General features: G+C 44.8%; 1 protein-coding gene across 1 annotated transcript in view; it reads right to left on the bottom strand.

Annotated features, from left to right (window-relative positions):
- The window catches only part of LOC147025066 (T-cell surface glycoprotein CD4-like), a 65,329-nt gene that overhangs the window by 23,288 nt on the left and 28,791 nt on the right, over positions 1–13,250 (bottom strand). The window contains exons 2-5 of the mRNA XM_085885627.1: positions 3,697–4,053; positions 3,354–3,587; positions 2,955–3,224; positions 2,601–2,843 (exon numbers count right to left, since the gene is read on the bottom strand). Coding sequence (XP_085741753.1) covers positions 2,601–2,843; positions 2,955–3,224; positions 3,354–3,587; positions 3,697–4,053 — 1,104 coding nt within the window. The remainder of the gene's footprint in view (positions 1–2,600; positions 2,844–2,954; positions 3,225–3,353; positions 3,588–3,696; positions 4,054–13,250) is intronic.

The following is a 13,250-nucleotide window of genomic DNA, read 5'->3' on the forward strand; positions in this document are numbered from 1 at the left end:
AAACATCCAAACAAACAGACAGAATTACTGACAATAAGGGTCATCTATAAGCGACCCAACAGACAAACACAGAATAACAAGAAGAAGATGTCGTGCAGAGCACGAAACTTGCAAAATCCATAAAACAAATTTGATCTCAAAAATAATTGGTGGTTGAATTCATTGACCAAATATGCAACTCCTCTTCAATTTTCAAGTCAATCGGATGAAAATTGAGGATTTCAGAAATACCACCTTAGTTGTTGAACTTGGGACTACGTTGACCTTTTGGTCGATGTTGACCTCAAAAATCATTGGCTGGTTGAATGCAGTGACCTGAAATATATTTCCTCTTCAAATTTCAAGTCAATCGGATGAAAATATTGAGGATTTTTGAAATACCACATTAGTTGTTGAGCTTTTGGTCGATGTTGCCCTCTACTCGAAAATAATTGGCTATTTTAATTCAGTGACCTGAAATATACATCCTCTTCAAATTTTAAGTCAATCGGATCAAAATTGCGGATTTTAGAAACCTCACCAAAGTTGTTGACCTTTGGCTTATGTTGACCTTTTGTTCCATGTTGACCTCAAAAGTAATTAGCTAATTTAATTTAGTGACCTGAAATATAAATCCTCTTCAAACTTCAAGTCAATCAGATGAAAATTGAGGATTTTAGAAATACCACCGAAGTTGTTGACATTTTGACCTCAAAAATAATAGTCTTCTTTATGACAAACTCTACCATGTGATGAAGTTTTGTGAAGATTGGTTTAAAATTGTGACCTGTAGGAGATAGACAGACAGACAGACAGAAAATAACAAAATCGACTAACCAACATACTTGAAAAAATCTTCGATTTTGCAAGTAACAAATTATAATCTTTCTTCTTTATATACTAGATAGCAGAGGACCCACCCTCGATCTGTGTGGGTTTCGTTTGCACATTACTTGCTGAAAAAAGTATCGGCTGTGTTTTTCATGAAGACTACAGATAAAGTATTTGTGTGATTTGCGCTTCAAAGATTCTCGATCCTCAAAAGGAAATGTTCCAATAGTTGTTCGTGTCTTCAGGGTCAAAAGGGCCTAATCTCTCAAACATGTAAAAAGAGGTTGAAAAGGTCCAAGTGATCTAAAGCTCTAAATGGTCAAGGGTCTAAACTGTCTCATCTGTCTGAAGGGGGTGTAAGAGGTCAAAATGGTGTTTAGGTCGAATGGCTCTAAAGGAACTTCAGGGGTGTAAAGATCTAGATTCTAGGGGGTCTTAAGAGTCTTAAAGGGTCTTCTGGATTTTTAAGGGTCTTGGAGGTATTCAGGGTATTAGGGATCTTAAAAGGTATTCAACAGTCTAAGGGGCCTCAACAGTCTAAAGGGTTGAGAGGTTGATAAGGTAATTTCAATAGTACGTAATTAATAGACATACGTGTAGTCAGGGTGGAAGTAATGTTCCAACAATACTTAATCGACATATAGTCACAGAGATTCATGGACAGACGAAGTCTTAAGGGTCTTCTGGGTTTTAAAGTGTCTTCGAGGTATTGGGGTCTTCCGAGTCATAAAGGGTCTTTGAATCTTACTTGCCGTTCTTCCAGGTCTTTGGGATCTTAGGAGTCTTAAGGATTTTGGGGGTCTTCAGAGTCTTAAGGGTCTAATGTATTATACAGTATATGTGTATATATATATATATATATATATATATATATATATATATATATATATATATATATATATATATATATATATATATATATATATATATATATATACAATGTCGAGGCTCGAAAGAGCTCACACACAGAACGTACAACAAGGGGAGCAGGAGACGAGGGGCGGGAGAGGGAAGCACAAAACAGTGGGGAACAGAGACATTAAGAGATCTGTGGAAGGGAGAGGGATGGGGTGGGGTACACAGGGTATACAAGATGGATATTACAGGGATTTTCAGGTCCTTACATGACAGGGACTTTCAGGAAAGAAAGCAGGGAATTTGAAGGAGATGGTGGATTAACGGGGTAGAAAAGATCATGGTTTTGGATGGGGAAGATAAGAGATGGTGGTGAACAGCTATTTTGAAGACCTGGAGGGAAGAGTGGGATTGAAGAGAATGTGGGAGTTTGTTGCAAATACAGGAAAACGGGAATGAATGAGTGAAGGTGAGCAGTGATTTCTTGATTTTGGTAGTTTTACCAGAAAGGATTTGCAGATGGACCTTGAGCGTCCTGCAGAAATGTGGGGGGGGGGGCGGTGGGTCATATCTCAGACAGAGCAGGGGGGGAGGGGCAGGCCGGAGAGGAGATGGCAGAAGACAGAAAGACCACCAACCTGCCTGCAGACTCAGTCTCATCATGGGAGATACCAATGATCCTAACTGCCTTGGTTTCCACAGCGTGAAGCCGAGAAAGGTGGGAGGCAGGAGCACCAGCCCAGATGGGAGATCAGTGAGTACTCCATCAGGCTGTGGACGAAAGCTTTGTGTGTGTTGTCAGGAGCTCAGGTGTGCCAAGGAAGGACTTTGCACACCTCCAAGGTAGCCTGACAGTCTCAGTTAACAAACAAAGAAAACAAAATTTTAAACACATTTAGTTCAGACTCGTGTTTGTAAAATAAATAAAAACATACCTCCTGCAGTAATTCTTCGTGAGATCGTTGTGATGACCCTTCCCGATTCTCCATAAAGAACACACGTCCATGTTCCTACATGTTCAGGAGTAAATGAGAGAGTGAAACTGGACTGGTTTGTGACGTCACGATCAGATGTTTCATGACGCCATCCGAACGTTACACCGGGTACAGGATGTGAAAGGTCACAGTTCAAAGTCACTGCAGTTCCTTTAGAAAGTCCGTTCTTGGGGGTCACTCGGGCTGGGGGTGAAAATAAATATTTCATTTTACATTTGTTTGTTCTTGCAATTAAAAATCTATTTCACACTAATAATTTTGCTTATGCCAATAAGTGCAGGTGGAGCAACTTACCTTTAACAGTGATAACCGAAATGTTACAGATAACCCGATCAGATCGACACTCGTAATGTCCGGAGTCCTTGGGACGAACATCGGAGATTGTAAGTGAGAAATCCTCGGTGATTGTGAATTTCCCATTTGTTTGTTCCTCTCCATCCTTGATCAGAGATTGTGATTCCTTTGTTTTATACCATCGAGTATTGTGATCATTCACACATGGTAAGGTGATGTTACTTTTAACTGGAGTTATAAAAATACTTCTCTTTACACCATTACGTGGTCCTGTAAGAGAGGGGATCGGATGTTTAATAACACGAGAAATTAAATATTTAATGTTAAATCACAAATGTGAATAAAAGGAGAATTAAAGATAAATTACATCACATGACGGTAATTAAGTAATTAACTTACCTTGATAGACGTTGATGAAGTGATTGATGGTGAGACGAGGTTTGTTCATGGTGGACACGATGCAGGTCCATTGTCCCCCATCAGTGATCTCCGTTGGTGAAAGTTTCATTTCCTTTCCCTTTCCTACTGACAGTTTCCCCCTCATCCACTCCACCTCACCCTCACTCCCATCAGAGATCCTGCACATCAGGGTGGCTCCAAGACCCTCGAGTACCGGGTACTTCGGGCTCTTCACTGTGTGGAACAAACATCACATTTTAACCCTTACTTTGTTAATTTATATTAATTACATGTCTTTATTAAATTATTATATTTATTAATGAACATCATGATAAATATTCACCTTCAGCAGTAACGAGGTTCACCGTGGTGAGTTTGGTTCGTTTGTGAGTGGAAAGATTTACGTGGTAACAGGTGAATGTTCCATAATCATCAAACCGTACAGGTGAGATAAGAAGAGAAAAATCTCCTTCTGTGACTCCATGGCCGATAATGTTCATGTTATTATACATACTCCAAGTGTTTTCTTCATTCGGAAAATCTATGTTCAGGTAGGTGACCCTGTATGAGTTTCTCCAGTCCCATTCCACCCGAGCCCGTTCTCCCCACAATGATCCGTTGAACAAACATGGCAGCGTGACCGCGTCACCCCCACGAACAAACACCGATTTCTCTTCCACAGCCCGTGTGTGTTGTACATCTGAAAACACAAGAACACATTGTGAGTTATTAACATAATTATTTATAAACATTTCCAGGTTTGTTCATCACGTGTTTATTTGATTCAAATTGAATCAACGGATCCTGTTGAATCACCAAGATAAGGAAACAGATGAGAACTAGAACAGCACTTGATGGAGCACAAACCTCCGCCAGGATGAACAGCTTACATTTTGTATCCCACTGATAGGCTGGATCTGGATTCTGACCTGAGCCAAAATCTTATCAGCTTGTTCTTGACACCGAACCAACTCAAAATGTTGTCACAACTCGTCCATAACTTTTTGAGATATTGTGCTATATATCATTTTTGGCCCTCTCTCGATGGTGAAGAATCACTTTAAAAATTCCAGTATGGCATCATAGGTATGACGTATGATGTCATAGTATGAGTATGAGTCAAAAAGTATGAGTAAAAAAAACAGTATGACATCATAGGTGACGTGGTGTGGTGGCCATGTTGAAAAAACAGAAAACCTTTGGACCTCTGTCTCTCTGAAACTGCACCAAGGAAAACCTTCAAACTTGGCACACAGCAAGTACTCATGGGGAATGAGAATTTTTTTTATGATGTCATAACTGCACATGTAGAATGCTACATCCGATCAGGATGAAGATCTTTGAGGGTCATCTTGGGATTAAATGGTCCACAAAAAATGATATCATTGGTCACGTGATTCGGCAGCCATATTGTGTTGTTTATTTTTTTTAAACCTTCAAAAATCTTCTCCGAAATGGCTGAAAACATTGATCCGAAACTTTACACATATGACCGCCTATCCATGAGGAACAAAAGCTTCACTCATATGATGTCATAGGTCGCATGGTTTGGCAGCCATATTGGATTTACACGAAAACATAAAAATATTCTTCTCCAGTACAGTTGGAAAGATCGAGGGAAACCACACAAATGTTCCCCAGGGCATGTGTGTGCAAGGTTGTTAAGGAATAATTGATGTCACATGGTTTGGCAGCCATATTGGATTTAATAAAATATTAAATAATGTTTTCTCTTGAACTGTGAAATCAATCGATGTAAAACTTCACAATTGTGATCGAGTAGTCATGGGGAATACATGTTTTAAATTTCAACTTGATTGGACACATGGTCTGGCAGCCAAAATTATTTAAGTTTTTTGATCTGGGTTTGTTTGTTTGTTGAATATGGCTCACTTGGCTGTACCTGGATGGGTTTGAGGGTAGAGGAGTAGCAGTTGAAATGTGCATCCTATCCAGGCTCCTCCTGAGGACTTCATCTTTTATTTTTGTTTGTTTGGGTTCCTTCTGATTTCTCCAACTTGCAGATACCCGTCTACAACGGGTATGGGGGACAGGACGGATCACAATACTCGGTTACGGTAGTTTCTTTGGATGTTTTGCGCCACATTCAACAGCTCAGTTCTTATTGGTGGTGTGTCTGGGTGTCCATGGTAACGTTTGAGACCGGTCGCTTTAGATTGTCTGCCATGACACATAGTGCCGGATGAGTAACACGAACGATTTGATAAATTCATCATTTCTATATTACCTCCATCAACAGATTAACAACGTGGCAGAATAAAAGTCGTAAATGCTGAGTTGAACAAACGTCCTGAACGCAGAATTAGTTAAGTAAATAAAGCACATCGTTTGGGGCCCTGCCGTCGGTTTGCCGCCAAACGCTGCTGATTGTGATGTCATCGATTCCCTCTTTAAAAATTATATCTATATTCGATTTTTTTAATCCGCCATCACCTGCGTAAATACATGGAACGCATAATGTGAAGATTTCGGAAGTAGGAACAGAATATGTTCGGAGAAAAGTGTGTTGGAAGGTCCAGGTTTACGCCCATTATATTGTTGCGGATTCCGCGCCCGCCGGCGTGCTGACGGCCACGTAACTCGAATCGCAGCACGTCGCCCACCGGACGGACAATCCAGTCGTGACCCTCTCGGACTAACGCCGGGAACCAGTCACGGGTGGACCTTTCGGTCTCACCGCGATCGAGCCAATCAGCCCCCGTGTGGGATAGGGTTGCTCGCCGAATTCGACCTACCTAAGTACCCACGCGGAGGGTAGACCGGGCGATCGCACCTCGCCGCAGGTCGACTTTGGACACGGGCCACTTAAGCGACCCATTCCGTACTATCAGAATAACCGAGCGGTGTTATCGTCGACCTCGACGGTTCGATTAATTATCGGGCGTATTCAGCCCACTACCAACCCTTTACGTGAAGCAAGATGGGGATTCAATGGAGGAAAAGACGAAGCGAAGCGGGAGAACAGTTCAATAATAAAGCACATTTATTCGCGGCACACGGGAAGCACACATTCAATTCCACCAAAAGCACACAAACAAAAGAAAACACAATTCCATTTACACAAAAAGCAAATACAAAAGCGAAAACACAATGCAGAGCTAATACCGACTACCGAGCACACGGCAACACTTATACAATTCTACTTCACAGACGGCGCCGACAACACATACCCAAAACCAAGGAAAAGAAATACCCTCAAGGATGAGGCGGGCCTGAGGCCAAGACCGGGTCGCGCCTACCCGTCTGGTGATGAGACGCGGAGCGGCGATGGCGCCCCAACTCCGCGGACCTCGCGGACAGTGTCTGGCAGGGGGTGGGAAAGGGGGCCCCCTTGGTCGCACTATCTCAGCGCGGGGGGAAACAGGAGGGGGTTGCTGATGCTCGGGGTATAGAGGATCTTTATTATCCCTGGTGTGCGTCTCCACCTCGGCCAGGACGCGCTGCCGGCCTCCCTCGGGCGTGCAGCTCCCGGCACCGACGCGAGCACCCCCTCGTCTGCCTTCTCCGCTGCCGCCTCTCCGCCTCTGGACTCTCCGACTCTGGACTCTTCTTTGGACTCTCCTCGTTGGACTCTCCGACTCTCGACCTCTCCGACCCTCGACCTCTCCGCCCGACCCTGACTGACGAACACGGTCCTTTTATCCCCCCGTAGCTTCGCCTTTGACCCCCTCCCTTTGACCTTTCACCTCGCTCCCCATTGGCCCGAGAAAAAGTGGGCGTGAAGGCTTTTTGATCCACAAATTTGCATATATCGATCGTCCTGGAGGCGGGGCCAATTCGCCCCTCGCTCACCGATTGGACGGCAAAAAGTGGGCGTGTGTCGTTTTGGATCCGTTTTTGAAGCACAAAATCCGTGATTTTGTACACGCTGTTCGACGCGCGCCCTGCATGAGTCCAACACCGGTACCCACAGCGGGGCAAGAACGGCGGCGATGCTACGGTTGCGATGTGTGACGTGAAGGTCGTGGCGGTTGTGGTGAAGCGGTGGTTGTGGTTGTAATCATGGCGGTTGGTCCAAAATAAAGATAGTAAAAGAAAAACGGCTATCCTGAAGAGTCGCAGCACGCATAAATGACATGTATTCCCACTAGACAACGGGTTTGGGCCTAACTACACATATACTTGCCGAGATACCTCACCTAAGGGACCTGAATGGTGGTTTGCGAATTTGGTAACCACAACAATATTATGACTAGTACATGCTCGTATGTGCTTGCCCATATGTGCGTGCCCGTACGTGCGTGCCCGTACGTGTGCCCGTACATGCATGCCCGTACGTGCAAAAAAAAAAAACTTTCAAACCGCGTGTCAGAAACAACCACACAGGCCGTTCCTTCGCTCTCGCGTGCCTGTATGTGAGTGGCCATACGTACGTGCCCGTACGTGCATGCCCGTACATGCGTGGCTGTACGTGCAAAAAAAATTAAAAAAAACTTTCAAACCGCTTGTCAGAAACAACCACACAGGCCGTTCCTTTGCTCTCGCATGCCCGTATTTGCGTGGTCATATGTGCGTGTCCGTACGTGCGTGCCCGTGCATGCAAAAAAACAACTTTCAAACAAACACAGAGGCCGTTCCTTCGCTCTCGTGACCGACGACTGGATTGGGGCATTGTGTTTATCTATAAATGCGCATAAGAAATCGAGAAATTATAAGAATACATTAAGTCATCACTATCCGGAAGTGGTGCGTACCCGTACGGAATGTTCACATGCATTCCACGAATGGTATCGCTTGCATTGAAGTAACAACTGCTGTGATATTTGCACACACAGAGTTAATTAAAATCAAGTTTACCTTCCTCAACAACCACACAGGACGTTCCTTCACTCTCACGTGGCCGTACGTGCGTGGCCGTAGGGAAAAAAAAAACTTTCAACGATGTAAAAGTAAACGACGACTGGATTGGGGCATTGTGTTTATCAAGAAATGCGCATAAGAAATCGAGAAATTATTAGAATACAGTAAGTCATCACTATCCAGAAGTCCGTACGTTGTAACCCGTAATGGGGAACGCGGATTAGGATCTCTTTCCCATCGGCCACGCCTACGCAGCAATGTGTCCTGTCATTGGTTGGTAAATAAATGGCCATAACTTGGGAACCACTTGTCCGATTAATATCAAACCTTGAAAAGGCACATCCTCAGGTTCCCAGCAATATAACTGGCATGTTTCAATTAGATCGGACCAGTGGTTGTCGAGAAACAGTGGGTCACAGACACACACACACACACACACACACATATACACACATACACACACACACACACACAGATTGCTGGAATTATAGATAGATGAAATAGGAAGGAAAGCAGGGGATTTGAAGGGTTGGGCCTTGGTGGATTATCGGGGGTAGAAAAGATCAAGGATTTGGATGGGGGATTTTTGGCCATGGTGGTGATTTGGATTTTGGATAAGAGGTGGTGGTGACCAGCTGTTTTGAAAGCCTGGAGGGAAGAATGGGAAAGAATAGAGTGAGGGAGTTTATTCCAAAGGCAGGAAAAAAGAGGAATGAAGGTGAGCAGTGATTCGTGATTTTGGTAGTTTTACCAGAAGGGGGTTGTTGGCGGACCTTGAGCGCCCTGTGGAAATGTGGTGGGGACAGATCGCAGAGAGAGCAGGGGGGCGAGGCTGGAGAGGAGACAGTAGAAGACAGAAAGACCACTGACCAACCTGCGGTGATTGAGTGAGATGCCCAAAGACTCAGCCTCATTGCGGGAGATGCCAATGATCCGAAATGCCTTGGTCTCTACAGCGTGAAGCCGAGAAAGGTGGGAGGCAGGAGCACCAGCCCAGAGGGGAGAGCAGTACTCCATCAGGCTGCGGACAAAAGCTGTGTAGGTGGTCAGGAGCTCAGGAGGGCCGAGGAAGGACTTTGCACGACAGAGGATTCCCAGTCGGCGACTGGCTTTGGAGGCGAGGTTTGAAATGTGGCTTTCCCAGGAAAGGTCATGGCAGATAGTGAGACCCAGAAGCTTGAATGAAAGGACTTCTTCCAGAGGATTGTTGAGAAAGTGGATGGGGTGGTTTTCTAAATGGTCCTTTCGAAGAGACATCGTGAGAGTGTGAGATTTGTCTGGATTGAAAGACATGTTCCACGTGTTGGACCAGTTTGTGATTTTATCCAGATCTGCAGTGAGCGGACAAGCTGCTGCTTGCCGGTCTGAGGGATGACCGATGGTACAGCAGAGGGTGGATTCATCAGCAAAGAGATATAGAGGATTTTCCAGAGAGTCGGAAAGATCATTGATGAAAACCAGAAAAAGAACAGGGCCCAGAATGCTCCCTTGAGGAACACCAGCCTGGACAGGAAGAGGGGATGAAAGAACCCCATTTAGGGCCACACGTTGACTGCGACAGGAGAGGAAGTCTGCGAGCCATGAGTGGAGATGGCCTTGGATACCATAGGAAGAGAGTTTGGTGAGCAGGGCAGGGTGCCAGACTGTGTCAAAAGCACGTGATATATCCAGGGATACAGCTCGGATTTCCTGTCTGGCATTGAGGACCTCCATCCATTGTTGGGAGAGCAGAAGCAGCATATCCAGGGTAGAGTGACCTGGTCTGAAACCAAATTGATGATCTGAAATCAAGCCATTGGAGACGAGGAAGGATTTCATGTCTGAAGCGATGATGGATTCCATAACCTTGCTGATGATTGGGAGAAGGCTGATTGGTCTATAGTTGCAGGGATCTGTTTTTGCACCTTTTTTATGCAGGGCAGTGATGTTTGCTGATTTCCAAGCTGATGGCAGATTATCTAGAGCAAATGAGAGGGTGACTAGAACAGAGAGAGGGTGAGCAAGAGCAGGCTTTGAGAACACGTGGGCTGATGCCGTCTGGACCGGTTGCAGAATCTGAGTCGAGGTTTGACAGCAAGCTCTCCACCTTGTCAGGAAAAAAGGACACATAGTCCAGGGACAGTTGGGTGTGACTAGGCATGGTGGGTAGAGAAAGTGATGGGTTTTGGACACAAGATTTTGCTGCAAACACCGAGTTTAGGCATTCAGATTTTTCACGTGCAGTATCAGCAGTGCGGCCATTTGAGGTAAGGGAGGGGATGGAGGAGGAATATGCACCAGAAACAGATTTGATTAGATGCCACCAGGATTTTGAGGAGGAACAGAGGTTTGAGAGTTCAGACTTGAGATTAGAAAGATGTTGTTTTTCTGGCTCTCCTGAGGGTAGATACACACGTGTTCCGAGCATTATGGAAGGAACTGAGATTGCCCTCTGTTGGGTTTGCTTTCCATGAGGCAAAGGCAAGTTGTTTCAGGACAACTGCCTCACCACAAGCTTCAGTGAACCAAGGGCGGGAGGAAGGGTAGGACAACTGAAGATGAGAGGGGATAAATCTGTGCATGAGGGAGCGCAAGTTTCTTTGAAAGAATTCCCAGGAAGAGTTGATGTTGGAGAAAGTAGCGATAGGAGACCAGTCTATAAGTTTGATGGCTGCTTGGAGACCCTGCCAGTTGGCTTGAGTGAAATGCCAGACTCGACGGCGGTGAGGTGGTTAGATGTCCACTTTGACAAGGACGTGGACAGAAGAACCGATTGGAGCGAAGGAAGAGCAGCAGATATTGTCGGGGAAATTTGTCAAAATCAGATCCAGAAGAGATGGAGTACCATTTGTTGAGATCCTGGTCGGGAAGTTGACCGATTGAGTCAGTCCCAATGAGTTGCAGAAAGCTTTTTCTGAGGTGCCATGACAGGTGAGAGAGGTACCCACACCTAGCCAACTGGCATGATGACAATTGAAGTCGCCACATATGAAGAAGAGAGAGTTTGGATGAGAAGATAGAAGATGGTCCATGTTTTCGGATAGTGAGGTGTATATGGAGTCATCACTGTTGGGTGGACAGTACAGTACACATATAAACATGAGGTGGGAGTGGAGGGGAAGCCGTAGCCAGCGGTATTCCTGGGGGTGTGGGGGAGTGAGGGCAGTGCATGGAGAGTGAGGAATAGAGTCTTTGATGAAGAGAGCAACTCCTCCACCAGGACGAGGCTCAGGTCTGTCATACCGGAGGAGGGAGTAACCGGGGAGAGATACTTGGGAGTCAGACATGTCTTGGGGGAGGAAAGTTTCTGTTAGGCAGATTATGACTGGTTTATCAGTGGCAACCTGTATGGAAAGATCTGAAAGGTTTGAGTGAAGGCCCTAGATATTTGAGGTCCACACTTTTAATGAAGAAGTAGGGGAGGAGGCTTTGGGTGCAGGGGGTGGTGGGGGAGGGTAGGACAAGGTACGAGGAGGGAGTTAAGGAGGGTTGTTGAAAGAGTGTGGGGGATTGCAGAATAGCTAGGGGAGGGGCCGAATGAGGAGGAGAAAAGGCTCTGTGGTGCTGGGGGGGGGACAAGAGAGGGGGAAGAAGGCAGTTGAGGATTTGTGGAGGTGGAGTGAAGGGATGGAGGTGAGAGGGCAGTGGAAGGAGGTAGCTTAGTGGATGAAAGGAGGGGCAACTTTGAGAAGGATGAGTGAGGGGGATGAAAGGTGGGAGAAAGGTGAGGGGGAATTTCTGAGAGAGGTGAGAGGGAGGCTTGGAGGGAGAAGAGTGGGGTGGTTGCTTTGAGAGTGAGGGGTGAGAGGGATGAGTTGGCACTGAAGTTGGAAAAAAAGAATGGTTGATGGAAAGCAAACATTCATAGCAAACTGGGGGTTTTAAAAAAGTTTTAGGTCAGAGATGGGATTTAACACAAATCCTGATGGATGCAATAATGGAGAGAAGAAACGCTGTTACAGTTGGAGTTTTTAGCCAAGGTATGAAGGAGAGGTCGAATTGAGAGCAGTCTGTTTAAATAGCGGAAGAGTAGTGCATTATGATACAGTAAGGAGTACCACATGTGTGAAAGAGGAAGATGAAGCATTATAAGAGATCGTTTTGTTATTATTATTTATGTTTGAGAGAGTTTTCAACAGATTAGGTCATGGAAGTGTTGTAGAAAAAATTGAGGAAGAAGAAGAAGAGGAGGAAGAAGAAGATGAAGAGGCGATGAATTAGAAGAAGCAGCATATTCAGGAGAAAGGTAGCGTTTTTTTTTTTTTTTTTTTTGATTTAAGATAAGAAATAGTGATTATTCGGGAGGGATGGGGGACGTTAGGAAAGTGGGGAAGATAGAAATTGAAGGTGATGGGGAGAAAAAGCAAATAAACACGATCGTACACTGAGGGGAACCGGTAGGCCTCAAGCCGAGGCCTCAAGCACCCGGTAGGACAACGTCGACAAAATCTCACAAAATAGCATGATTTTTGAAACAAAACCGAACTAGGAACACACAGTAACATGTAGGTGAGAAAAATAAACAGTTAAAACGGGACAGATAACGACTGGGAACTTAACTTTGAGATCGTCAGCAGAGAGCCCCAAAGGAGACCTCTCAATGCTCCAAACCCGGAAACGGAATCAACAAGGTAATGGGATTAAAATAAATTCAATTCAAATAAAATTGAAGACCAAATCGGAACAGTTCTGCATCATCTATCTATAATTCCAGCAGTGTGTGTGTGTGTGTGTGTGTGTGTGTGTGTGTGTGTGTGTGTGTGTGTGTGTGTGTGTGTGTGTGTGTGTGTGTGCGCGTGTGTGTGCGTGCGTGTGTGCACGCGTGTGTGAAATCGTCAAAATGGATTGGGGCATTGTGTTTAAGAAAATCGAGAAAGTACAGAAATCGAGAAAGAAAGAATACAGTAAGTCGATTAATCGAGAAAGAATACAGTAAGTCGTCATTATTTAGTTTTAATGTTTTAGTTTTAATCAATTTAGTTTTAATGGCTAATTATTCAATTGGTGCCAACGTATTTTGCCTTTTCGCAATGTCATCGCAAGGAAAAACACAAAGAGAAGAGAGAGAAAAAAAAGTACATGCAAAAAAACTAAAAA

This window comes from Eptatretus burgeri, chromosome 6, assembly GCF_056783735.1.
Source record: "Eptatretus burgeri isolate ZD-2024b chromosome 6, Ebu_testis_v1, whole genome shotgun sequence".
NCBI lineage: Eukaryota > Metazoa > Chordata > Myxini > Myxiniformes > Myxinidae > Eptatretus > Eptatretus burgeri.